Raw genomic sequence first — 23,373 nt, 5'->3', positions numbered from 1 at the left:
GAAAGCCGACAGCAAGAGAAGAAGAAGAACTAAGCGGTGTATTCACTGATTCAATACTTTGATTTTGAGACATATACCTTTTTGGTTGCACTATACAATACTATACTCACTCAGCTCTGACCTCTACCTCACTTATGATACTAATATCTAGACAGTAAGTATACACCCCCACCCCACCCCAACCCCCGAATCTATATCACAACTTAGCTAAAACTTCCAACAGCACCACAACAACATCATGGTCGACATCTCCTCCGTCGCATTAGTAGGCTACCTAGCACCCGTCCTCGTCACCTTCCTCCTCTTCATAACATGGTACGTCTTTAGTTCAATTCCGGAGAAGTATATACCACAAACTCCTCCCCCACCATACATTTGAATTACCTACCATCTTACTAAAACGATTGACAACTTTATCAGGCTGATCATCGGCACCCGCCGTCGCCGCCGTCGTCGCCATCGTCACCCCTACGGCCCAAGATACCCTTACTCAGACGCCGAAATGGCAGCCCGGGACCATCACACCCGGATCATCATCTCGCAGCAACTCATTGAGGAAATGTACCCGCAGGCGAGGTACAAGGATTGGTTGAGCGAGAAGCAGCAGCAGCAGCAGCAGCATGTCTTATCGGGGGGCGTATCGCGAGTAAGGTCCGCCGGAGATAATAGTCCCGGTGAATCACCACCAGACAACGTCAACACTATCAGCCAGGAAGGGGACAAAGACATGGAGGATACGAATACAGATATCGGCACAGATGCAGATGCAGACGCTGCAAGCAGAGACAACCACCGCATCTGCGCAATATGCATGGACCAGTTCGCTGACGACGATGAAATCCGAGCACTACCCTGCGGGCATATCTTCCATACGGCGTGTTTGGATCCGTGGGTTACGAAGCGGAATGCGTTTTGTCCGTTGTGTAAGATGTCGTTGTCTGGGGTCAAGGAGGGAGGTGAAAGTGGGGAGAGTCGGAGGGGGAGTTGGGCTTGGAGGAGGGCGTCGCAGAGGTTGAGTGCGAGGGTGGTGATTTCGGTGCCGGAGGCGGCGGTTATTAGGGGGTCGCTTTAGCGATGTTTTGCTTTCAGTCTTCACTTGGGGTGAAAATTATGTTTGGGAGGAGATTAGGGAGGATTGAATCGTGCGGGCAGGTCTTGCTGATGAGGATACGACATCATCATGTTATATTATAAGTACGCGCAGCGTGCGTGATACACAATACTAAAGTAGAATTCTATTTCAATCTCAACTTAGGCATCCATCGTCACTGCATGATTATTCACGTAAAGTTAAGCTACTACTATCCGGCTATGCCACCTACAGCCGGGGCCGGATAGTCTGACCACCTTCCCAGGACTCACCGGCCTCCAGGGTCTGCCATCCAGCAACGGATCCAGCCTCGACACAAAGCATGTTCTTGTATGCCTCGTCGGGGCCAAAGTCCGCCATACCCTTGGCCTTCTCGATCCAGGGGTTCCACACCACCACGTCCGTCAACGCCTCCCTCGTGATCGAGAACAGAGGCTGATCATCCGACGCCGTGGACACGATAATCGGCACCTTCGGGTCCAACGCCTTGTACACACGATCCGTTTCCTTGTTGATTTCTACTGCCTCCGAAGTCTCCGTGGTAGCTGCTCCGCCTTGTGTCTTGTCCAAGTACTCCTTTTGCTGGAGGTTCTTAACCCGGATGTTCGAGATGTCCTGCCATACCTCGTTAGCCTGACCTCAGCCCGGGAATTGGGAATGACATACCTCAACACGCAAATACGTGTGCATCAACACCTGGAAGTCGAAGTTCTGCTCCCCCTGGTTCTGCACCTGCAGTGAAGTCTCCAAGCTTCCCTTCGTCAAGGTCACACTATACACCAGTCCAAATTGATACGGCCAGGCCTTTTGAAACTCCTCGCTCAGCATAGGATGTGACAGTCCAAAGTCCAACTTCACAGCGTCTTCGCCTTCTTTCCGGTCGCGGCCGAAGGCTTCGGACGAGGATTTGCCGAGGAATTCCCAGTTCGAGTTCCGGGCGAAGCCGTGTTGAGGGAGGGCAGAGGTGGCGTGGTTGGAGGGAGGAGGGCCGAAGACCTGATTCGATGAGATATCGATTAGTTGGGTTACTTTTGTTTTGTGGGATACTCCAAGGGTATAGGAAAAGCTGGCTGTTCAGTAGTGACAGGCTTGAAGAGACATACTGGGAATACGACGGGAATGCCACCCCGGATAGGCTTGGAGCCATCTAGATGAGCCTTCTCGCTCACGAAGAGCTGCTCCTTGCCATTGGCGAGCTTCCAGGAAGTGACGGTGGCTCCGTAGAGGTAGACAGTGACGGACTCGCCGGTGGGGAGGGTAGCTTCCACGGTGTTGTCGCGGAGGGAGATGGTGGGTTGGGGAAGAGAAGCCCCGACGCCGATGGCGGCAGGCTTATTGGAGCGATCCATGATGGTAGTTTTGGAGGATATGATGAAGGTATTCAAGACGGGGAGAGAGAACAGAAGGGAAAGGGCCAGCAGAGACGGAGGATTGGATGCGGGGAGGCCGGAGTCAACTGAACCGGCGGGGCGGCGGGGCATTGGCGTCATTCGTTCTTCGCCGTTTCACTTTACGAGCACAGCTCACCACCATCCTTCTTCTCTTCCTATGGTTGAGATGTATGTTTCATGGCAGCTGATGTGTCTTTACAATGGTTTGAAGTTTTCATCATTCTTCAAGATTCATTTGAAGTCCTATTCCAGCTGGTCAATGCAATGACATCACAAAATTGCTTTCCGTCAGGGTCCAAAGTCAATGCTAAGCTCGATCCAGGGACTTGAGAGGTGCAGATCTATAACAGTCTTAACACTACATAAGGATTCATGAAAGCTACGGTATGTATATGACTGTACTGGCACTCTCTAAATGACTCTCATTCCTGTCATAACAGGGAGTACCAAGGCTCATACCTGTCAGCTGTGCAAAGGTTGTTTGACTCTATATACCCTTTCAGCCACTTCTACATCCCAGTTATGGTTAATATTTAGAAGCACTAGGAATAAAGGCACTTCAGTACCCAGTCTATTACGACCCTACAACTTGTGTTTCCAAGATAGTGATAGAGCCATTGAACTCCACATCATTTGAATGACGGGCCTATTCCGGAGAATCGCGGCAATATGACAATATTTCGTTCAGTTTATGCTCTGAAACCCATGCATCGAGTGCAGATACATAGCTCTTATCAGCAGTCCTGTCGCCCCCAATCATTCTCTCTTCAATAGTAACATCGCTTACCATCAACATCTACACCATTTTACATTATTCCAAGTGCAGTAGTCCGAGGTGGAAGCAACATTTATCCAACACCTTCTTTCATCTTTTCTTCCTCAGACCCCTCGGTTTCAACATCTCTAGACTTATCAAGGGCCCAAAAGTTCGAAGTTGATACACTATGGACCCCATCTCACCTTTACACCTCCAACAACGGACTAATGAGATCTTAGAGTAGAGATCTAGTTACTGGATACCTTACCATAACTAATCGGTCTGTTAGCAAGAGTGTCCGTGTACAATGGCGCGAGTCTAACCATTCCCTCTCTCTCCCAACTCCCATCTTATCGCCAATGAAAGTGTAGATACTATACAGACATTAACTACATAAATATATTTCTACTAACTGTACTACACGAACGACCCAGTGAAATAATACATGGCGTAGGATAGGAGATCGAAAACTGAGGGCACATAACGATCCAAAACATGTGAGTATCTTTCCAGTGAATCAACTGCCAATGATTTAAATGAAGGCTACTGGCCATGATGCAGTGCTTTTGTTCTATGACGTCCTGTCGGTATTGAATAGCTCAAAGATATCACTTGACACACAGTGAACAAATCATTATTGCTCTGAGAAAACGCTGATATCAAGTATGAGCCTCTAACTGGACTAATAATTTGACCTATAATACAGCTATTATCAAAAACCCTGCAATAGAGCACTCTGAAAAAACGGAAAAAAGATCCATGAACCACAAAGGGAAAAAGTACGATATTCGCCACCATACCCAACAAGGCAACTCAGGCAACAGCACCGACAATCCAGCCAGCCAAATCCCACTCATTCATGATTCCACACAAATCAAACACCCCACTCCAGCACACAAGGGTAAAAAAAATCAATTTCGAAACTCCCATACCAATAACCCCTTCCATCAAAGATCCACTTTCCACCCTAAAACCTTCCAAAACATGGTTCCCGAGCTGTCAAAAGAGCGAAAACGACCAACCAGCACCTATCATATAGGAATAAAATCGAGTGGGTACTTTCAATAACCGGCGCCAATCGTCTAGTGGTTAGGATGCAACCTTCCCAATCTGACATTGAGATCAGGTTGCGACGCGAGTTCGAATCTCGCTTGGCGCATCTTTTTTGTCTTTTTTTTTTTTTTTTTTTTTTTTTTTTTTTTTTTTTTTTTTTACACCTACCTACTCTACCTACCTGATATGTAGGCAAGTAAAGTAAGCATGTATATTATTTGTAGTGATTCATGGCTTTTTTCCCCTGTTATATTCTATTCGTTTCATTACCATTCGGACTGTTCTTGAATCATTTTTTGAGCGTGTTATAGTTCCTGATACTTCATCCTGTGACACATGTGTAGTTCATCAGAGTCCATTTTCCATTACGGTTGAAATGCTAGTGTGTCTGGATGATTGCAATGGACGCTTGGTTAAATATTAAATTCTGTAGACTGCAGCCTAGTAGACTAAACGTCACAGGTTCGGGGACTCAATCTTTCTATGTCGGCATCATAATCAACCACTGCGCCATTAATAGTAGGCACTACTATGCATTGTATCAAAATCGCCCGTTATACCTCTTGAGAAGCCTGCGTTTTAGACGTCTCTAGTACTGCCGTCTTCTCTAACTTCCTCCCCCAGCTCATTCTCAACCCGAAACGGATTCCTCTTCACCAAAACCGCCGCCACAAACACACTCCCTGCCAACGCAACCGCCAACAGAAAGGTCCCCCTAACCGCAAAATCATACGCCCCCACCACCGCCTCCAGATACTTCCCGGGCAATTTACCCTGCAAGCTCGTCGCACCCAAATGCGTCACCATCACCGGATCCAGTCCCGGCACATTCTTGGCTAAATCCCCCGTCAACCGATTCAAGAATATCGCCTGCGCAACACTGATGAATACGGCTTCGCCGATGTCCTGCGAGAAGGTCATGAGTGCCATGCCTATGGAGATGTCTTTCATGGGAAGAATGGCCTGCACGGCGATGAAGGGCACGCCGACGGCGCTGCCGGAGCCGAGGCCGAGGAGGATAAGTGATGGGATCCAGAGTTTGGCGGGCGTGGTGGGCGTGAAGGTTGTCATGATGGCGATGCCGGCGATGACGAGGAGGGAGGCCGGGAGGAGGATCGGGGTGTAGGTGCGTGTGCGTGATATAAGCCATCCGCCGGCGATGGCGCTGATGAGGACGGAGATGACTAGAGGGAGGGTGTTGAGGCCGCTTTGGAGTGGGGTGGCGTTGCGGACGGTTTGGAACCAGATTGAGAGCTATGGCTGGGTTAGTAGTTTGTATTTAGAGGGTCTGGGTGGAGGTTAGGGAAGTATACGTAGTACTGGACGATGGCGCGGCAGGCCGAGAGACACAGGCTGAAGGCCGCGCCGGTGATTATGATGCGCTTACGGAGCACGCGCGGTGGGAGCATCGCGGTGTCTTGTTTGCGGTGCTGGAGGAGACAGAAGCCTGTGAAGATGATGGGCGAGAGGACGAGAAGGGCGATGATCCGTCCGTTAGTCCAGCTGTAGGTATCGCCGCCCCATTGGAGCGCGAGAAGGAGGCATAGCACTGCGGGTGCGAAGAGGAAGAACCCCAGCAGGTCCAGCTCGCGGAGTTTCTGAATGTGCGTTTTTGAGCCCCTGGGGGTGATGGTGGGGAGCTTGAGAAGGAGAAGCACGGCGGATGGCAGGGCTGCGGCAGGCAGGTTGATGTAGAAACACCATCGCCAGGATAGGTCTGATGTGAGTATGCCTCCCAGGATGGGGGCTATCGCGATGGCAGTGTATTCGCTGGCGCTGATTAGGCCGACGAAAGTCGGTCGTCTTCGTAGCGGAGTGGAAATTGCAATGATGCTGGATGACGGTCAGTCTGTGAATCCGCCTTCAGGTGCTGTAGTGCTTACACCATGCAGCCTTGACTGATCCCCGAGAATCCCAAGCCAGTAATGGCGCGCCCGATGATGAAAATCAAGGAACTCGGCGCCAGTCCCGAGAGCAGAATGCCGCCCTCGAACAGCAGGATATTGACGAGGAAGACCCATTTGACAGGGTAGTTGTCATACAGCTTCCCCTGGGAGAGCTGCGACATACAAGATGTGAGCCGGCTGCTGGATGTTAGTGGTGATGCACAGAGCTCATACAAGACTGTAGAATAGACTCACAAAGCAGCATCGTACCAACCAACATCAGCCACCGATCCGAACTCATCGGTTATTCGCGGAACGGCGGTGGTTAGAATCGTGGCATCCTGACATGGCGTTAACCGGCGCACGGGGAGATGGTAAGTATTGTCACTTACCAGACCAACCAGGAAGACACAGAAACAAAGGGACAGGGAGATGAGCACGAATTGTATCCCCTGGGGATAGAGGGCCTCATCGGGCTCGGGCTCCGTCTGAGGCTTAGCTTCTTGGCTCTGCAGGATGGTAGTGTCGCCAGCTATGCCCTCCAGAGCCTGCTGGAGCTTCTCGGGATTCTCCCCATGTTGAGGAGCTTCCGAGAGCTCAATGGCCTCGGTGCTTATTGCCATGCCGGGCAGAAAGCAGAGGACTGAGGGAACTGAAGCTGGAAAGCATGAGTGAAACTGGTAGCCGGGAGGCCCGGTTATAAGAGGGAGATAAGAAACAACCAGGCAGAAGCTATCAGGATAGTAAATGATGGAGCATCCTGTAGAGCCGGGTTTGTGCCAATCAAAACCGCGGGATGGATGAGGTGATTGCACCCCGGGCTGATGCGAGTTTAATGCAGGTAAGCCATTTAGTCCGATCCTTCGCAAGCTTGGCTAATTCCCCACTAAGTCTACTGTTATTTTGGCACTTGATAGATAGGTGGACTACGGGATGTCGAAAAGCCGAGTAGGAATCCAACGGCGGTTCATCATTCATTATACATACATCGTCAGACCCGAAACATTAGTAAGTACAGGCTTCATGCTCGCTTTTGACCTCACACAACTCCGGTACGCAGCAATGTGGCGTAGCTATCGAGGGAATAATATCGCACTGTGTGATACTCGCCAGCACAGTGCTTCCATCCGCATACACAGAGTGACAACCATCAGGTGCAGGCAGAGAGAGATAATCTGGGTCCACAACCCAGTAGCTGGGAAGTTGATCGCCGCCAGCAGAAGTAAGGGATACACAACCCAGGGATTGACTGCCAGAGGACTGCAGGGCTGGAAAATGGCGACGACCTTGAGCAGAAACACCGCCAGTTGCAACGCCGTTACAGGGATCTGCGAGTCGAAGAGTGACGCGGCGTTCGGGAAAACTCTAGCCAAAGAGAACCGGCCCGGAGGCGGGGGTAGTAATTGTGGGACAGGCTGTGTTTGCTCCTGGGAAGCCTCACGAGGTTCGGCCTGTGCGGGAGAGTGGGATGTGTTGGAATACCAAGGCCGCACAACCAGGTCTCGTTCTGGGCTGAGCGAGGTATTTCGCCCTGACAGCGGACTGGTCTCCTCGACAGCCGGACTCAATTCACTCTCAACACCACCCGGCTCGTACAGTGGAGTCCGTCGTACAGCTACCGGGCTTCGTGTCAGAGACTTGTTCGGAGACGCGGAGGGCCGGAAAGATGGAGTCTCGGTACTTTCTACCGGATGAATCCTCGCGCTCGGGCGTATGTCAGGGCTCGTGGAGCTGGTCCTTCTTGATCGAAAGCTCTCATTAGCGTTGGCACCGGCTTGCAGTCCGCTCAGAACTTCATCCGCAGATGGTCGCCCGTCAGGGTCCACGGACAGTAGACGTCTTAAGAATGTGTAGAGCTGCCCAGGCAAATCTGGCCTGATGAGCTGCGCATCGTCAAACCCAGTCCAATGGCTAATTTCCTCACGGAGCTGATCGAGGTCCTCTTTCTCCTCATGGATCAGGTCGGCGTGCCTGTAGGGCAACTGCGCAAAACAGAGGAAGTAAAGGATCATTCCCAGAGAGAAGATGTCGGATTTGAAGGTAAAGTTCCCAAATGGGCCGCCTGGATATTCTCGCCGTAGAACTTCCGGGGCGCAGTAGGAAACCGTCCCGGTCGCCCCAGTAGACCTCCGCATCGAGTCCTGAGCCTGGACCTCGCCAAAGTCGCTCACGAGCACCCGAATGCCGTCACTGGTCTTATGAAGCAAACAATTATTCGGCTTTAGATCACGATGGATGTACCCATTAGCATGAAGATACCGCAATCCGGAGGTGATGTCCTTGAAGAAGGAATAAATTTCCTCAAAGTTCAACTTGCGAGGGGCCCCAGCCTCAGTCGGAGGTTCAGGCCCTCCTCGGGACTTTCGGCGCAGACGCTCTTTCAGCTGCTCAGTGGTTGTTGGTGTCTCAACCGAACCACAAATATAGTTGTGTAGATCCCCAGCATTACAGTACTGCTGGAGGATGAATGCACAGGGCACACTTGGCCCAAATGTACTGATCTTCGCGTTCTCAAGCCACACGTGTCGATACGAAACAAGGTTCTGGTGCGTGAGATGCTGCAGCAATTGCACTTCTGCGAGTACTTTCTCTAGCCACTCATGATCGTCTCCAACGGGAACCCGCTTGCAGGCGTACTGCCCGAGCGAAACGCCGTCCAGCACATGCTTCACCAGCAAAACAACTCCTTTCCCGCCCTTTCCTAAGACCGTCTCCTCCACGAAGAACTTCTTGAAGTAATCTTGTGTAAAAGCGGCGGAAGAGATTCCTTGCGTAGACTGTATGCCGGTACCCGAGTAGTTGGGCTCGCTGGTAGGGCCGTCTGCAAGTGCGGGCGGTACAAGACGTCGGCGGGGTGACGGAGGGCTAGATGAGTTCACAGAACTAGGCAAGCTATTGTGGAGCATGCGGAAATAGTGTGGGTTGATGAATTCCGGCTGCGTTCCGCCATGGTGATCGTCCTGGGCTGAGCTGCTATCACGTAGGGGTCGATGGCAATACGGGCAGTCGGCAAGCTCGAGGTTGCCGTCATCGCTTTCGGTTGCATGTCGGAGAACAAGTTGCTGGGAGTCTCGATCAAAGACAACGACAGAGTCGTTATGGCGGCTTGTCAAGAGGCCATGTTAGAATAATTTTCATCGTCGGTCAAATATCTGGCGGGGAGGCTCGGGGTGAGGGGAAGCTGGAGCGGAAGCTTACAGTACGACGTCAAGATTGCCTGACCCGTAGGGAACAATGGACATGCCTTCGTCCGCCATTATAGCAAGCAGAGCGGCCCATGCTTGAAGAACACAGAGAAGCACAAGGCCGTAAAGCCATAAAAAAGGGGCCGATCTTAAACAGTTGCTGGCATGTTCTGGCCGCTGCTGCGGAGACCGGATGACGAGAGTGAGGCTGGGAGCACGTGAGCGGCCCTGGCGGTGAAGCTGGGAAATTCGCCGCGTCGCGTCCTAAAATGCTTTTTACTCGTATATCCAACTACATTGTACGCTGATTACTATGAATGCATGAAAATGGATGATCAGACGATCTCTCTCTTGATTTGATGCTATGCTTCTCAGCACTATGCGGGTATCTAAAAGTAAAAGCAGTGGGGCCGAGGAATAGCTGGCTCGGATCCCAGTCTTTTCTGCATGAGTTGACATGTACTGGCAGGCAAGCTGTCCAGGTGGCATGTCAGCGAGGCCGTGTGAAACCAGGCCTGAACTGGATATGCTCGGTGGCGTTTTCGACCTCCGATCGACCTGCATCGTCAAGGATGCCAGTGGGCCATGCAGTTTTTGGTCCGCGGCCCGATGATCGGTTGGGCATGGCGTGACTGTCGGTTCCGCTCCAGTTGAAAGGGCGACGACATAAGCCCAAGGCCAATGGGTTAGTGACGGGCGGATCTGCGATCCGCGGGTTGTTGAAAGTAGTTCAAAGCAGAGCTCCTGTTTAATCTTCCTCCGCTCCGCTCTCCTCGTCGCTAACCTCAAGATTGGCGATCGAGTCGTTATCGTCATCCTCCTCGTCAAAGCCCTCGAATTCATCTCCCGAGCCAGACTCTTGCTTCTCAGCCGCTTCTGTGGTATCAGCAGCCTCCGGAGCGGTCTCATCAAGCTTCCGCTTGCGGCTCATTTCGCCGAGACGACCTTCGCGACCCTCAATCTTCTCGCCCTCCTCACCAGTGTTGTGAGGGGGAGGAGTAAACCAAGGGATCTTTCCGCGCAGGAAGTCGTTGATGACCATCTTGGCAACACCGTCAAGATCAGGCTCTCCACCGCGGAGAAGTCGACCACCCTTGCGGGCAAGGAGACTGAGGAAGTCGATGGGGTCATCAGTGCTCTTGATACCGTAGGTACGCTCCAAATGCTTGGGCTGAACCCGCTTGAGAATAGCGGGGATATACTGCTCAGGGTTCTCTACGTTCTCCACACGGACGACACCGCGAAGAAGGATATCCTCTGGAGAGTCGTTCGGGTTTGGCGGAACCACACCAGGGCAATCGATGAGGTAGATCCTCTTCATCAAGGTAACGTACTGCCACACCTTGGTCTCACCCGGGATAGGAGCCACAGTGCACACCTTCTTCTTGCGCAAGGTGTTAATGACAGAAGATTTTCCAGTGTTGGGGTATCCAATGAATCCAACGGAAATCTGCTTCCGGTCGGAGTGCAAGGAAGAAAATTGTCTCAGCAGCTGGATCAACGAGCCCTTTCCAAAGGAGTTGTTGATGGAAGCATGGAAAGCCAAGGTAGGATAATCCTTTGAAAGATGGCGAACCCAAGCAGCCTGGTGTCACGTTAGCAGCTGAACACCAGCGTGGCTATCAATGCATAGCAAGATCAAAGAACAAGAAAAATAGAGAAAAGAAAAGAAACATAGTTTTGATGACAGGATGTGTGAAATGTTACTAAGAGACCTGCTATGATGCCACTTCAAGAGCGGAAGCAGGACTCAACTCAAAAACAGAACACAGCTCGGTCCTTAACGATCGGCTTTCAAAACGAAAACCAATCAGCCTAGCTTCAGAAAGAAGGTCGGCGCGGACCAGCGTCAATCTGCCAAAGCTGTAACAGACAGTCCCCCATAGTGAATAACGCGACATGAAGTCGCAGGAGAAGCCTTGACTTAGCGATGGCATCGGCGAAGGGCCGTGTGGTATATCAAAGGAATGGGGGTGGTTGTAATGAGAGAAATAAAATGAAGGGAAACTTACTGCCACGCCTGTAGGTACAAGATCGCACTTGTTCAGAACAAAAATCAAATGCTTGTGAGGAGCCTCATCCCGGATGTATTTCTCAATACTCCTGCACCGTGTTCCTTCCGGATCACGAGCATCAAGAAGATGGATGACAACATCGGAGGAATCAATGACCTTGTAGAGTTCGTTCCAGATACGCTTACTCTGTCCCTTGAGGAAGACAGCCTCCTTTGCGATGGGGGCGGCACTAGAGTCATCCTCTACGGCGACGTCATCACCGTTCACAACCATAGTGCCATCTTCATGTGTAGCATGGTCCGACTTCTCAATAAAGGCGTCGTGCATCTTGGCGGTCTCACCAGCCAGATCCGCAAGCGACGAGACACCCAACTTGACACGTTTCCTCTGAGCCTTGGGCCCGAAGGTGTCACTGAAAGGGTTGTTCTCAATGGCCATCTTGGCCTCGTGCTGCTTCAGTCCATTCACACCTTTATCATCTCTGATCAGGCTCATGGGAAGCTTGTTGGTCTTGAGCAAGACTTGATACGGATCAGAGGCACGCTCAGCGACCGCCTCACGGAAAGAGGACAAAGCCTCTTGCGAGATCACTCGGGTGTTTCCGAACCATTTACGGTTGGGTTCAATCCTAGCGACGGGGGCGTCTCGAGACTGGTACGAAGCAGCCTTGGTGACTTTTCCTTCAGCGTTACGTTGGGGTTTACCATCCTTGAGCATATTCAAGGTCCTCAACTTCTTCGCATCTCTTCAATAAGTCAGCACACATATGAAAAGCCACCTGTCGCAACGAGAATACTAACCTGTAAAAGTTTTCACCCTTTACCCGGACGTTCCCCATGCCATCTCCAGTCTTCCCCTGCCGATCTTTACGATTGGCTTCCTTCTTGAAGGTACCCATTGTGCAAGTAAGCGCTCAAGGCACCTTGAAGAAGATTAATATGAAAAAAATATCAAATGTAAGTGTCACACAAGAGAGATGGCGGAGCGCAAAGAGAGAAGAGAAAGAAAGGAAAAAAGTTTCGTAGCGCGGGAAATTATTTTTTTCTCCAAAGGCGGGCGCCAAGTTAAGCGGTGCACGGACCAGGTGCAGAAAATCGCTTCGTCCTCGTTCGACTCCCGCAATAGCACCGCGCTGGCCATCAGCCATCTCACCCTCCTGTGCTGGTCCTTGATCTGAAGTGAGACCGACTACCTGGTCTCTATCAGTTTCTTCTCTTCCATTCCGCCAGTTATAACCCTACTGAATTCGCCGTCCCTGAGCTGACAGACACTGTTTACCATGTCTCTCTTCCGCAATTGCAGGGCTGCCACCGTGCAGTTCCGCGGCTTCACCTCATCCTCCTGTCTGCGGGTCGGCCCCGAGTCTCCCAACTTCGTCGACATCCCTCAACCCATTCAGCCCGATCTTCCATCGAAGCCCCGCGTCAAGGGTACCCTCCCCGTCCCCAGAGAACTCTTCCCGGCCCGCCGCAAGGACAAGCCGACAGAGGCATACATCAATGCTGCGACGCCTCTCCCGACCAAGGAAACCAAGTTGGACCCCAATGACCCCAACACCGAATACATTGAGTGGAAGAAGCGCATGGCAGAGATGAGACGCAAGAACCTCCGCGAGGGTCTCCTGGAACTACACACCCGCAAGCAGCGGACGGACAAGACTATGATGCAGCGGAGTTTGGAGAAGCAGAAGCGTCGGGACCGTATTCTCCGCCAGCCCGAGAGAGAAGACCAGCGGTTGACCCGTAACTCCGTCATCCAGGACATGCTGCCCAAGCATACCGCCGTGCTGCCGGACCCTGACCGCGAGACCCGCCTGGCTGAGTCCAAGGCCCGCCTCGAGTACCAGCAGGCTGTGAAGAAGGCAGAGCGTCAAGACAACCTGCAGGAGCTCTACATGAACGCCCGGAACTTTATCACCACGGAGGCTCAGCTTCTGGCTGAGATTGAGCGGGTCTTCCCTGAGGGCGAGAACGAGGCCTGGCGCAGTGACCACCAGGAGGGCGAGAACATCTGGAACTTGGGTGTGCCGCCTACTGTCCAGGGCATTGTCAACGAGACCAGGAAGAGCGAGACCGCTCGCTGGGACGTTATCCAGGACAGAGTCAAGCAGCTGGGAGAGCAGATCACTGGCGGCAAGATGTGAGCCTATGTATTTATTTAGACGGTTGTACATTACACTTTTCCCTTTTTTCCTAGTTCGGTTTTATTTGTTGTCATGCAATTCATTTGGTTTGTAATAGCTTTACCTGTTTGTATACCTACTGTACCTGAACGAATTGAACAATCTCAATGATATAGCTTTTCCGAATGTTCCAAAACTGTCAACAGAACGCCACCGCTATGCAACATGAATGCCTAAACGCCACAGCCAGTATTATAGCAACCCAAATCAAGAAGCTCTATCGGCGGAAAGAAATAGGAATAATAGCCATAGGTCACGAGCTGGCTTCTGGGGCGCCTGCACTTGATACGGCCGCCAAGGCAGCACCTTCAGTAGCGACAGGCCTAGAGATACCCATCGTACTTGTAACCTCTCGCTTGGACACTTCCTCATCAATGAAGCAGCCCAAACCTGCAAAGGCCTCCATCAGAGTACGCGAGTAGTATTCCTGAAGGTCGTAACCACCAGCCTGCATACGAGTGTCTTGGCGAATGGGGTCGAGGTAGCTGTTCGGGTAGGAGTCGCGCAGAGTATAATAGTCCCTCTTATTGGGAACAAGGCCACCAAAAGGATCGTACGGCTTTTCAGGCTCAGGCGTCTTAATTTTCTTAAGACCCTTGATCAGACCAGAATCACCACTGTCATCCGCCCTGTCGGCCGTGTTAAGGGCACCCTGTCCGGCTTTCCTGGCATCCGAGTTGCGCAGAGCAGCCTGCTTCTGCCTGATTCTGTCTTCCTCGCTACGACGAGCAGAAGATTTCTTGAGCAAAACCTTTTGACCTTCGCGGGCGATAGCCGCTGCGTCGCCAGGTCGGCCTGCCGCAAGACGGCTGAGAACGTCCTCCCGGCCAGCAAGCATCTCCTTTCGCTCGTTCTCATATTCCAGTCTAGCTGCCTCTCGCCGAAGACGAGCCAGTTCTTGTTCGTGTGTCTGCTGTTCTCGGAAGGACGAAGCCTCTTGCGCCTCGAGGGCTTGGTTGGCGCGAATCGACCGCATGTTGTCTGCAGCGTACCTTTGTAGGTCGTTCTCCGTCTTCGCCACATCTGTGCCATGGACAAGATTCGCTATTATCTCTTCGCGTTGTTCGAGGAAGTCATCGTAGGCTCGTTTCGAATCAAATTCTTCTTCGCGGCGGTTAAGACTAGAGAAGTATTAGTGGTTTTTTCCTGGACCTAGTAGTTTTGCTAGAAGCGTACATCTGCATCACCCTGCGCCGAATGTCCACCTCCCTTTCCACATTGATATCCTCGAATGTTTGCTTGCGAAATCGGTTCTTGCGCAGGGTCTTGTGACAGCCAGCTACAGGGCAGTTCGCGGGACCTGAGGAGAAGATCCGGTCCACACAAGACTCGCACATCTTGTGATAGCATTCGGGATTGATAAGGAACTGCATGTCCGGGTTCAGATAACGGGAGGATTTGCAGACAGGGCACACCTCTGCTGACTGTCAGTGAATATTCAAGAGAGCCATGGGCAGTGGACTTACCGTCGTCATCCCCCCGGTGAGCCATGATATCGCGAGCAGGAGGCATTTTGAGAGTCTCTGCAGCCTAAAGAGACTCTAAGCAGCACAGTACGCGAGACACGCGACAGTTGGTAGGAAGAACAATTGACAGTGATTCTTCAGTGGCATGGAAGGTTGATAATCAGCTCCGTGCACGGACCAATCATGTTCTGTTCTCCGCTCTTGTTCCGCGGCGGAACTTTTTCTTTGCCGCCGCCTTCCTTTTCTTTCTATTCAGACTTCTCTCCTCGTCAGTGCATTTTTACACTTCTACTAAACAGCTGTTTGACCCAGATATACCCATTTTACTATAGAAATGGGTGTGCCAAACAACAGTCTGCATGAGCTGGAGCGCCAGCGCCTCGAACTCGAGGGGAACATCTCGAAGCTGCAAGACTCCCTTTACCACTGGAGGACCTGGGAGGCCGAATATGATGGCTTCAAAGACGAAATAAACGAGCTGGACGATGATGCGACGATGGATGACTACCTCCGAGTAGGACGCGACTTCGGTGGTTCCTTGGTCAATGAAGAGGAGGTCAAAGTGATATTGGGCGAGAAACAAGGCGTGACACGAACCAAGCAACAGGCGGTTGATCTGGTAACGAGGCGGATCGACTACGTGAAGCAAAATGCGTCTACGATAGAGAAACGGCTACGGGCAGCAGAAGATCAACTGTATGCGCTTGACTCGCAAGATCGGCTACCGGTGGAACCTACGGCGGACTTTCCTATGACTGAGATTTTCGAAGAACTCGATGAGAACGGCGAGGTTATTTCAAGCAAGACAACTACACCCGGGAGCGAGGCAACGGATCTTCTGGAAGTCTTGAAGAAGGCTGGCGTCAATGATATACCCGATGTGGCTAAGGCCGATACGCCAGTTCCCCAGCCAGTCACTCAGACTACGGAGGCGTCTTCCGCAGATAGCCACAATGGCGACACATCCGCCAGCGAAAAGGAGCCTCCTGTCGACATCTTGGGAGGCAACGCCAAGGAGACAAGCTCCGCGTTGGATCCGACCGTCGAAGTTCATGGCGAGCGTCCTGTGATGGAAGTCGACGAATCTCCGGAGGATGCTAAATTACGCCGTGAGATGCTTCAGTATAGCCTGAATGAAGTCGGGTCAGTTGTGGCAGAGCTTGAGTTGGACGAAGACGCAAGCGACATTTCTGTTGATGAGGATTATGATGCTTATGATTTTGATGATGACGAAGATGAAGAGGAGGACGAGTACGGAAGGACCACCAGGCGAGTTCTGAGCGAAGATTATCACCGTCAGATGCGCGAGCTGGAGGAAAAGCTCAACGCTCGGGGAATGTGGAATGCCGGAAAAGACACGCAAGCGCTTCCGAAAGATATCAAGGAGGACCTAGATCAACCTAATGTTGGTCGTGTCGAGAATAACGCAGACACGAGTAGCGAGCCAGTCAAAGAGAAGAAACCGAAGAAGAAGGTTGCTTTTGCTGACGAACTTGACATCGCTCCGGCTTCTAAGCCTCCGACTTCTAAGCCTCCGACATTGGAGAAGAAGGTCGTTCCGGTCCGAGAGTCAAACGTACCTGTTCTTCAGGATGCTGTTATTGAACGCACAGAGCCTGCTGGAAAAGAGCCTGTGCAGAACGACGCCCCGAAGAAAGTGTCCCGGTTCAAGAGTGCCCGGAAATCCAACAACGCAACTGAAGACGCCACTGCGTCAACAACTCAACCTAGGAACACTTCTGGACCCGCCGAACCTCGCTCGGCTCTACGCAAGACTGAGGCATCTATCACAGGACCATCTCTACCTCTGTTCCCTGCAAAACCAGCGGAACCCAAGCCTTTCTCCCAACCTATCTCCGACATCGTGGAGAGAGAAGACCCTACACCCAGGGGCCCGGAAGGGAAGATTCTTGCTGATACGCTCGTTGAACGGGAGACCCCAGCAGGTCCTGCAGTAGCACCAGAGCCCGATGAGGTCGACGAGCAGCTGCATAAAAAGGAGATTGCAACTGAGTTCTACAGGATCCGGAACCGCATGATCCAGCAAAATGGCGGCTTCGTAGGCGAGGAGCCGGCAATCGTGCCGATTGACACCGAGGATGCTCCCAAACGCGTGAGCAGATTCAAGTCCGCCCGCATGAGGTAGGACTCAGATAGAACGAAACCCAAACAGATACCCAATATATATCAATGCATGGATGCATGATACTGCGACATTTTCTGTCTCCCATTGTTCCGTAGAAAGGACCGAAAGCAAGGTAGCCTCTACCTTGGCATGACTATACCGATTTTCCATGGTATAGTCATTTAAGATTCGAAGTCCAAGAATGAAGAAAAGGGCTCTCTGACTGTGCTTCCGTTACTGGGTGTATTGGGCTCAACTGAGTACTTACGGCCAGTTAAAAATGGAGTACGGTTACGTTTCACCCTCTACATACACACAGTTATACATAATCAATGTTATTAAACTCTCTGCAATAGTGGTTGTGGTAGTGAACCATGTACCTGGATAATGATTAGGATTCTGCATTATGTCAAGCTTCCATGGGATACTAGAGTATAAATAAGCTCTTTTTCACCGCATTTAAGCGTTTATCAATGATACTCAGATACTACCTGATATCCAAGTCATCAAGCATGGACATTGCCAGCCACAAGAATGGACCGGTGGTTGATCTCTATGTGACTTTACAAGCAGCCACCCATCCATCTCAGTTTCAACATGTGAACATTGAACAAAGCTCCATCTTCCCCCTTGTTCCCTTTCCCCGGGCTATCTAACTAAAAGACGCAGAGTTTCACAACATCATAATGATGTTTTACATCATGGTCAGATCATTGATGGTAAGTTCAATTGCTCGGGGTAAACCGCACGATGATCCTCGGGATCTGAGCGATCTACCTCAACCAACACCCGTTAGTATCTACTTCATTGAGGTATTTATTTATTTATTTGTTTATTTACGTCAGACAGTCGGAAATTGGCTAATGCTCTATTGATTTCAGAGTTGATCTGGGCTGCCTGATCGATCGCTGGTTGCTTAGTAGGGACTCGATGAGGTCAAGACTGGGCAACTGGACTTTAAAATGAAGATCGACATGGAAACGATGTGCTGTACTTGATTTTGACAGCTCTAGTTCGGTTTGACCAGCTTGGATCGTGTGAGACACTGGTGGACGTGCGCATTACATTATTGTTAGTCAAGGGAATCACTAATTAATTGTTAACTGGTTTAACATATGCTACTGTTGGGGTTGGGATTGTTGTTGTTCAACCCCGGCATGTCCGACGAAATTGAAAATTTGCGTGTCCGCAGGCATCCGTCTATGTCTGTCATCTGATTCTTTTTTTTACAGAATGCATTTGCATAAGCATTTTTCCGTCGGTCGTCGGACCGATCCCTGAATGAAGGGTAAAAAGAGACAGGAAAAGGATGGTGGGGAGTTCTATTGTGGATGCGTCCTTTGTTCGGAGCAATGTGCTGCTGGTCTATTGTAAAGGCCTGGAATCGTACAGGTCAAGGATAACCCATTTATTTGCCCATCTTGGACACATGGATGGCGGGCCAGCACATAACCCACTTAACACAGTAGAAAGCAATCAGAGTTTCAGTGGATTCTAGCCAACTGTCTAGACCTTGATTGACCGTTGCAAGGTGAGGGTGTACGTAAGCTTCTACAGGGTGCAGTGCGGGGGTTTGGCCTGCAAGGTGCCTCATTCTCAACGGCTTTTTCTTTGAGGAGATTGGTACTTTGACAATTGTGAGCAGGGTGAGAGAGGGAGAGACAAAAAAAGTGATAGGGATCCCCTGGAGGTCCAATGGGACTGCTTTGACTGAGAAGTCGTGTTTCAGGATAGACTGGTTATATGGTTCGAACCACAGTTCGATGTTCAAAAGTTTTGAGAATCGCTGAGGTGGGGAGATAAGCATGGAGCCAGGATGGGGTGGGTATACTTACGACGCATTGCAAAAGCGCGACGGAGATTCTAATCGTATTCCGGCGATATAATGGAAAATAATAATATAGGGTAATATTGAAGAAGGCTAAAAGGGTATAGATTGAAATCGATCGCGCAGCCGTCCAGATGCCGGCGAAGCTTATAGGGCACTGGCGTCCAACAGGGCTGCGTTGGCTACCTGTCAGATGGACGCCGAAGACACGGGGCTGGTCAGGCCGGAATCCTGGGATAGTATTGCCGGTGACCGGGGTGTTTCTATATATGTACGGCTCATAGTACATCTGTTTGTGTATCTTTTGTTGACACACGGATCATTTGCATTTGGGTCAACACTTAGGCAACCATGGCTGCTGCCATTGTCCCGTGTATGCAGACTGGTGATTGATCAGGGTTGCCTGGAACCGACCGGCCTTTGGTTCATATTCAGTTTCTTTTTCTACTCTGCTTTCGCGGGAGGGAAAGGCAGCGAACCAGGTATAGGTCCAGTAGGAATTCTCCATGACGTGGCGCAGTCGCCCGGCTGGTGTATTGCCGGCAGACGAGGGAAGGAAGAGGACGATGGATCCTGGAAGCCTCATGGAAGCTGGATGGAGGAAGTCCAGCGAGGCTGGCGTCATCCCCCACCCGCGGAACATGGGAATACTATTGATCCGGGGGACTGGGTTCTGCCGGGTTTCTCCGACCTTCCCAAAAAGTAGCATGATAGTCCCTCATCTCCATTCCAATGACTATTCTCATCGAATAATTAAATACTCAAGAATCCACCATGCCAAGGATTATTCCATTATGACATGCAGTCGCTCGCTTTGCTGCTACACGGGCTGTGCTGCGTCCCAAGCGGGTTCCAAAAGCTGCTCACCGAGTTGCTGAGCAACACATCCAAGGCAAAGAGTCAACGTCAACCCCGTCCCCCTACTCCGCACTGCACGTCGTGTATGCTTCGAGTCCAAGCCCTTCTGAGCATAATGCAAGGCACCCCTTCCCCGGTCAATCCCAGGATTCTCATCCTTCCCTGTTGTTAAGCCGTGGTTGTGATTATAGCTCCCCCTCCACATCCCTTCGGACTTACGCGGACTGTGCTTCATACTTGCACTCAAGACTAATTGCTTATGTCTAGCATAAAGCATTGTCGCTTACCTTACGTTCCCGGTTTTCCGCTGATGAGCGACTCTGAATAGAAGCAGGCCCATGGGTGGCCTACCCATGTTCCTTGTATGGATAACAATAATGCTCGCTATGTATGGCTGAATGGCGTGTTGTACCGTGGGTGGCATTGCCATCTTGCCACCGGACTCGCAACAACCCGCCTGAGTCCATAAGTCCGACAGGTCCTGACCAGGGCAGGGTTCCCGGCCGATCCAAAGGCTGCTCGATGGAGCTGGATCCACAGTTGGCTTGTGCCCTGCATCTCCCGAGCCACTGATACGGCTTCTATCTCACAGCCAACTTCCAGATCGGGTGTCCCTCATGGAATTGCCTCCTCCACAAGGCCCAATGCTCATGACGTCTGCTTTCATTGCTCCTTCAATCCCGAAGCTTCCAGGCCCGGCGTTGTCGGACAACTTGCAGCTTGTTTATTCGTTGTCTGGTGGTGCCTAGCGGGATCAGCGGTGGCCCTCCATGTTCTTTTCCATGGTCAACTGCCAGTCCAGCAGAAGCAATGCAACTGGCCGAATGTCTGTTTCTATTTTTTTTTTTCGAACTACTGTGCTGTGGAGGTGCGTGTGCTGACTCTGCCCGGTTTACTTCTGGCAATTACCATGACGTGCCTCTCATGTATCCACTATAATTTATAAATATTGAGCGTACCCTGTGTCTTCTCAGTTTGCTGTTTAGTTAACCCCGGCCAATAACTCCTCCAAAAACCAATCTTTGTAATTATATCCCCCGCCAATCCGTTCGCTTGCTTTTTGGCTGTCGCCTACTTTCGCTTGTGCAAGTATGAAGAACTTCGCGACCCTCGCAGCTTTCGCTGCTGGGGCTAATGCCCTTGTTGGTCGGAGTGACTCTTGCTGCTTTCACCTGACAGCTTCTGGTGATGCTTCTGGTACCATTGGCCAGCTGGGTGATGGTCAGAACCGTATCGGTGGTGGACTGCCCGCAACCCAGTTCTGCATCGACTCCAACGGTGGCATCACCGATAGCAGCGGACGCGGTTGTGTTGTAACTAGTAAGCTATCCACATGTGCACCATATCGGGAATGTTACTAACCACGCATCTCTGACAGGCGATACCACACAGTTCCAGTGTGACTTGGGTAAATCCCCTGCGTCGGGTTTCTCCATCAGCTCCTCTGGCGAGCTAGAGTACAAGGGTGACGCCGACTTTGTTGCCTGCCAAACTGGCGACGACAACGAACTGAACCTTTACACCACCGAGAACTCCTCCGTCACTGGCTGTGAGAACATCAAGTTGACGGCTGATTCCTGCTCGGGCTCTGGTGCTGGCTCTGTTGGTTCTAGCTCTGCTCCGGCTGCTTCGACCCCTGCTCCTCAGTCTAGCAAGCCGGCTCCTCCGGCTCCGTCCTCCAGCGCTCCCGCTGTTCCTAGCGCTGGTGCGTCGACTGGCTGGGTTCCTGGTGGCCCTGCCTCCAGTGCTTCCGTGCCCCTCGGTCCTGGTCCCCAGTCTAGCGGCGCCGTGCAGGTGACGACCATCTATGTGACCGAAACCTACTGTGGCACTGAGACTACTCCTGTGGTCTCTGTTCCTGGAGAGACTACTGTTCCTCTGGTTCCCGTTGGACCCGGGTCTTCTGCTCCCGCTGGTTCCCAGCCGGCCCCGTCCGGATCCCCTGTTCCTCAGCCATCCGAGAGTCCTGCTCCTCAGCCTTCGGAGACTCCTTCGTACCCCCAGTCCTCGGAGACCCCTGTTCCCCAACCTTCTGAGACTCCCGTTCCTCAGCCGTCTGGCTCCCCGGCTCCTCAACCTTCTGAGAGCTCTTATCCCCAAACCTCTGGCACTCCTGCTCCTCAGCCGTCTGAGACTCCTTCTCCCGAAACCTCTCAGACCCCTGCCCCTCAGCCTTCCTCCTACCCCCAGACCTCTGGAACTCCTGCTCCCCAGCCGTCTGGCACTCCCTCTTACCCCCAGAGCTCCGCGTCCCCCAGCAGCGCTCAGCCTTCTGGCACGGCTACCCAGTCTTCCTCTGCCAGCTGCCCCACTGATCTCTCTGGCGACTATGAGTACCCTCACTTGATCGTCCCGATCAACTCTTCCACCCCTGACACCGCCTATGGTACTCAGTACTTCGGAACCGTCTCCTCCACTGTCTCGACCATCTTCAACTTCGACATCCCCTCTTCGGACTCTGGAAAGACTTGCAGCCTGATCTTCCTGTTCCCCACCAAGGATCAGCTTGAGACCTCCGACTACACTTTCAGCGGAGACGGCAAGGTTGATATCTCCCAGCTTGAGTCTGCTGCTAGCGAGTCGACGACCTACAACAACGCTCCTGGAGTCAAGCAGGACTATGGCGACTTCACCCTCTCGCCTGGCAACTCGTACCTGGTCTCCACGTTCTCCTGCCCGGCTGGCCAGACTGTCAGCTACGAGATGAAGGAGGCTGGTAGCACCTACCTCAACTTCTTTGAGGACTACAACCCCTCTCCGTAAGTGCACACCATCCCACCTTCTATGAATCATTGCTAACTAAGGATCTAGTCTCGGTCTGTACATCACGGTCTGCTAAGCTCGTCAGGCATAGCGATCGAACCCGGCACCACGCGAAAATGATTAATGGACCCGTTATGTTTGCTATTTATTGACTTTTATTCCCTTTACTTCAAGACATGACCATTCCCTCTTTTTGATACTTAACCGGGCGCCGGATACGGTCTCTGACCGGAGACAATATTGATATTGGAAATACAAAATTGGCTATATCATGGATTTTTTCTAGGCTACTAGCAGTGTATTATAAGCTATAGCTCTCGGGTCTAATTACTCTAATCAATTGTGTCTATCAGATTCGCATCGATGATGAGTAGGATAAGAACTACTTTCGTAGGTCTCGTCATACAGCTCAATTGTCTCGTATAACTATCTAGCAAGTTGCTCGGAAACAACAATGCCATCCAACACAGTTCTTCTAGCATACACAGTAATTCCAAGATGTCTTACCATTATACATAGTATTATTAAACACACAACGTGGATTCCATCTATGTCTATGGAGTATGGATATGTGGGCTATGCAGGGTAAGCTGGACTAAGTGGACACGAGACCCCGGCCCACATGATATCCACCACTATTTACTTAACCACCCAGGCAGCACCTTTTTCTTCGCGACTTTGCACATTCCATAGAGTATTAACAGCATAAGCACGACGCTGTGTACCCACTAAATCAGTTAGTCCGAATCATGGGTCCAAAAAGGATTTCCCAAG

General features: G+C 51.4%; 11 protein-coding genes and 1 non-coding gene across 12 annotated transcripts; 7 read left to right on the top strand and 5 right to left on the bottom strand.

Moving 5' to 3' along the window:
• Window position 1: 1 nt before the first annotated feature.
• On the top strand, window positions 2-1,463 carry ASPBRDRAFT_604197 (putative RING finger protein). The gene is made up of 3 exons (XM_067628231.1): window positions 2-154; window positions 224-315; window positions 421-1,463. The coding sequence occupies exons 2-3, from the start codon at window positions 239-241 to the stop codon at window positions 1,070-1,072; spliced, it is 729 nt and encodes a 242-aa protein (XP_067478396.1). The 5' UTR covers window positions 2-154; window positions 224-238; the 3' UTR covers window positions 1,073-1,463.
• Window positions 1,319-2,439, bottom strand: ASPBRDRAFT_55782 (D-hexose-6-phosphate mutarotase; the record flags this gene model as incomplete). The annotated part of the gene is made up of 3 exons (XM_067627444.1): window positions 1,319-1,705; window positions 1,757-2,086; window positions 2,194-2,439. The coding sequence occupies 3 exons, from the start codon at window positions 2,437-2,439 to the stop codon at window positions 1,319-1,321; spliced, it is 963 nt and encodes a 320-aa protein (XP_067478395.1).
• A 1,870-nt stretch (window positions 2,440-4,309) lies between these two features.
• Window positions 4,310-4,397, top strand: ASPBRDRAFT_t158. The gene has a single exon. It is a non-coding gene; the product is annotated as a tRNA-Gly (tRNA).
• Window positions 4,328-9,455, bottom strand: ASPBRDRAFT_75764 (protein kinase IKS1; the record flags this gene model as incomplete). The annotated part of the gene is made up of 8 exons (XM_067629293.1): window positions 9,376-9,455; window positions 7,313-9,282; window positions 6,570-6,820; window positions 6,433-6,518; window positions 6,175-6,375; window positions 5,605-6,124; window positions 5,012-5,545; window positions 4,328-4,348 (listed from the first exon to the last, which is right to left on the bottom strand). Exons 1-8 carry the CDS (start codon window positions 9,432-9,434, stop codon window positions 4,328-4,330), a joined length of 3,642 nt encoding a protein of 1,213 aa, XP_067478394.1. The 5' UTR covers window positions 9,435-9,455.
• Window positions 9,456-9,747: 292 nt separating this feature from the next.
• On the bottom strand, window positions 9,748-12,360 carry ASPBRDRAFT_44070 (putative GTPase NOG2). The gene is made up of 3 exons (XM_067625118.1): window positions 12,178-12,360; window positions 11,375-12,122; window positions 9,748-10,947 (listed from the first exon to the last, which is right to left on the bottom strand). The coding sequence occupies exons 1-3, from the start codon at window positions 12,273-12,275 to the stop codon at window positions 10,111-10,113; spliced, it is 1,683 nt and encodes a 560-aa protein (XP_067478393.1). The 5' UTR covers window positions 12,276-12,360; the 3' UTR covers window positions 9,748-10,110.
• A 296-nt stretch (window positions 12,361-12,656) lies between these two features.
• ASPBRDRAFT_30884 (uncharacterized protein) lies at window positions 12,657-13,520 on the top strand (the record flags this gene model as incomplete). Its single annotated transcript, XM_067622828.1, has 1 exon — window positions 12,657-13,520. One exon carries the CDS (start codon window positions 12,657-12,659, stop codon window positions 13,518-13,520), a length of 864 nt encoding a protein of 287 aa, XP_067478392.1.
• A 292-nt stretch (window positions 13,521-13,812) lies between these two features.
• Window positions 13,813-15,071, bottom strand: ASPBRDRAFT_196667 (TFIIH/NER complex subunit TFB3; the record flags this gene model as incomplete). Its single annotated transcript, XM_067621015.1, has 3 exons — window positions 13,813-14,680; window positions 14,736-14,976; window positions 15,026-15,071. 3 exons carry the CDS (start codon window positions 15,069-15,071, stop codon window positions 13,813-13,815), a joined length of 1,155 nt encoding a protein of 384 aa, XP_067478391.1.
• A 288-nt stretch (window positions 15,072-15,359) lies between these two features.
• Window positions 15,360-17,553, top strand: ASPBRDRAFT_179224 (prefoldin-like protein; the record flags this gene model as incomplete). The annotated part of the gene is made up of 2 exons (XM_067619898.1): window positions 15,360-17,167; window positions 17,267-17,553. The coding sequence occupies 2 exons, from the start codon at window positions 15,360-15,362 to the stop codon at window positions 17,334-17,336; spliced, it is 1,878 nt and encodes a 625-aa protein (XP_067478390.1). The 3' UTR covers window positions 17,337-17,553.
• Window positions 17,554-18,495: 942 nt separating this feature from the next.
• Window positions 18,496-19,064, bottom strand: ASPBRDRAFT_604008 (uncharacterized protein). The gene has a single exon (XM_067628226.1). The coding sequence runs from the start codon at window positions 18,955-18,957 to the stop codon at window positions 18,559-18,561; it is 399 nt and encodes a 132-aa protein (XP_067478389.1). The 5' UTR covers window positions 18,958-19,064; the 3' UTR covers window positions 18,496-18,558.
• ASPBRDRAFT_604009 (uncharacterized protein) lies at window positions 19,065-19,884 on the top strand. Its single transcript, XM_067628227.1, has one exon. It carries the CDS (start codon window positions 19,172-19,174, stop codon window positions 19,682-19,684), a length of 513 nt encoding a protein of 170 aa, XP_067478388.1. The 5' UTR covers window positions 19,065-19,171; the 3' UTR covers window positions 19,685-19,884.
• On the top strand, window positions 19,713-20,173 carry ASPBRDRAFT_44065 (uncharacterized protein; the record flags this gene model as incomplete). Its single annotated transcript, XM_067625117.1, has 2 exons — window positions 19,713-19,953; window positions 20,104-20,173. Coding segments are annotated over exons 1-2 (233 nt in total), but the record flags the coding sequence as incomplete, so codon positions are not given.
• Window positions 20,174-20,927: 754 nt separating this feature from the next.
• Window positions 20,928-22,675, top strand: ASPBRDRAFT_55775 (putative GPI anchored cell wall protein; the record flags this gene model as incomplete). Its single annotated transcript, XM_067627443.1, has 3 exons — window positions 20,928-21,156; window positions 21,215-22,595; window positions 22,648-22,675. 3 exons carry the CDS (start codon window positions 20,928-20,930, stop codon window positions 22,673-22,675), a joined length of 1,638 nt encoding a protein of 545 aa, XP_067478386.1.
• Between the last annotated feature and the right edge of the window lie 698 nt (window positions 22,676-23,373).

This window comes from Aspergillus brasiliensis (assembly GCF_001889945.1).
Source record: "Aspergillus brasiliensis CBS 101740 unplaced genomic scaffold ASPBRscaffold_7, whole genome shotgun sequence".
Classification (NCBI taxonomy): domain Eukaryota; kingdom Fungi; phylum Ascomycota; class Eurotiomycetes; order Eurotiales; family Aspergillaceae; genus Aspergillus; species Aspergillus brasiliensis.
This window is presented reverse-complemented; position numbering and strand designations above follow the sequence as displayed.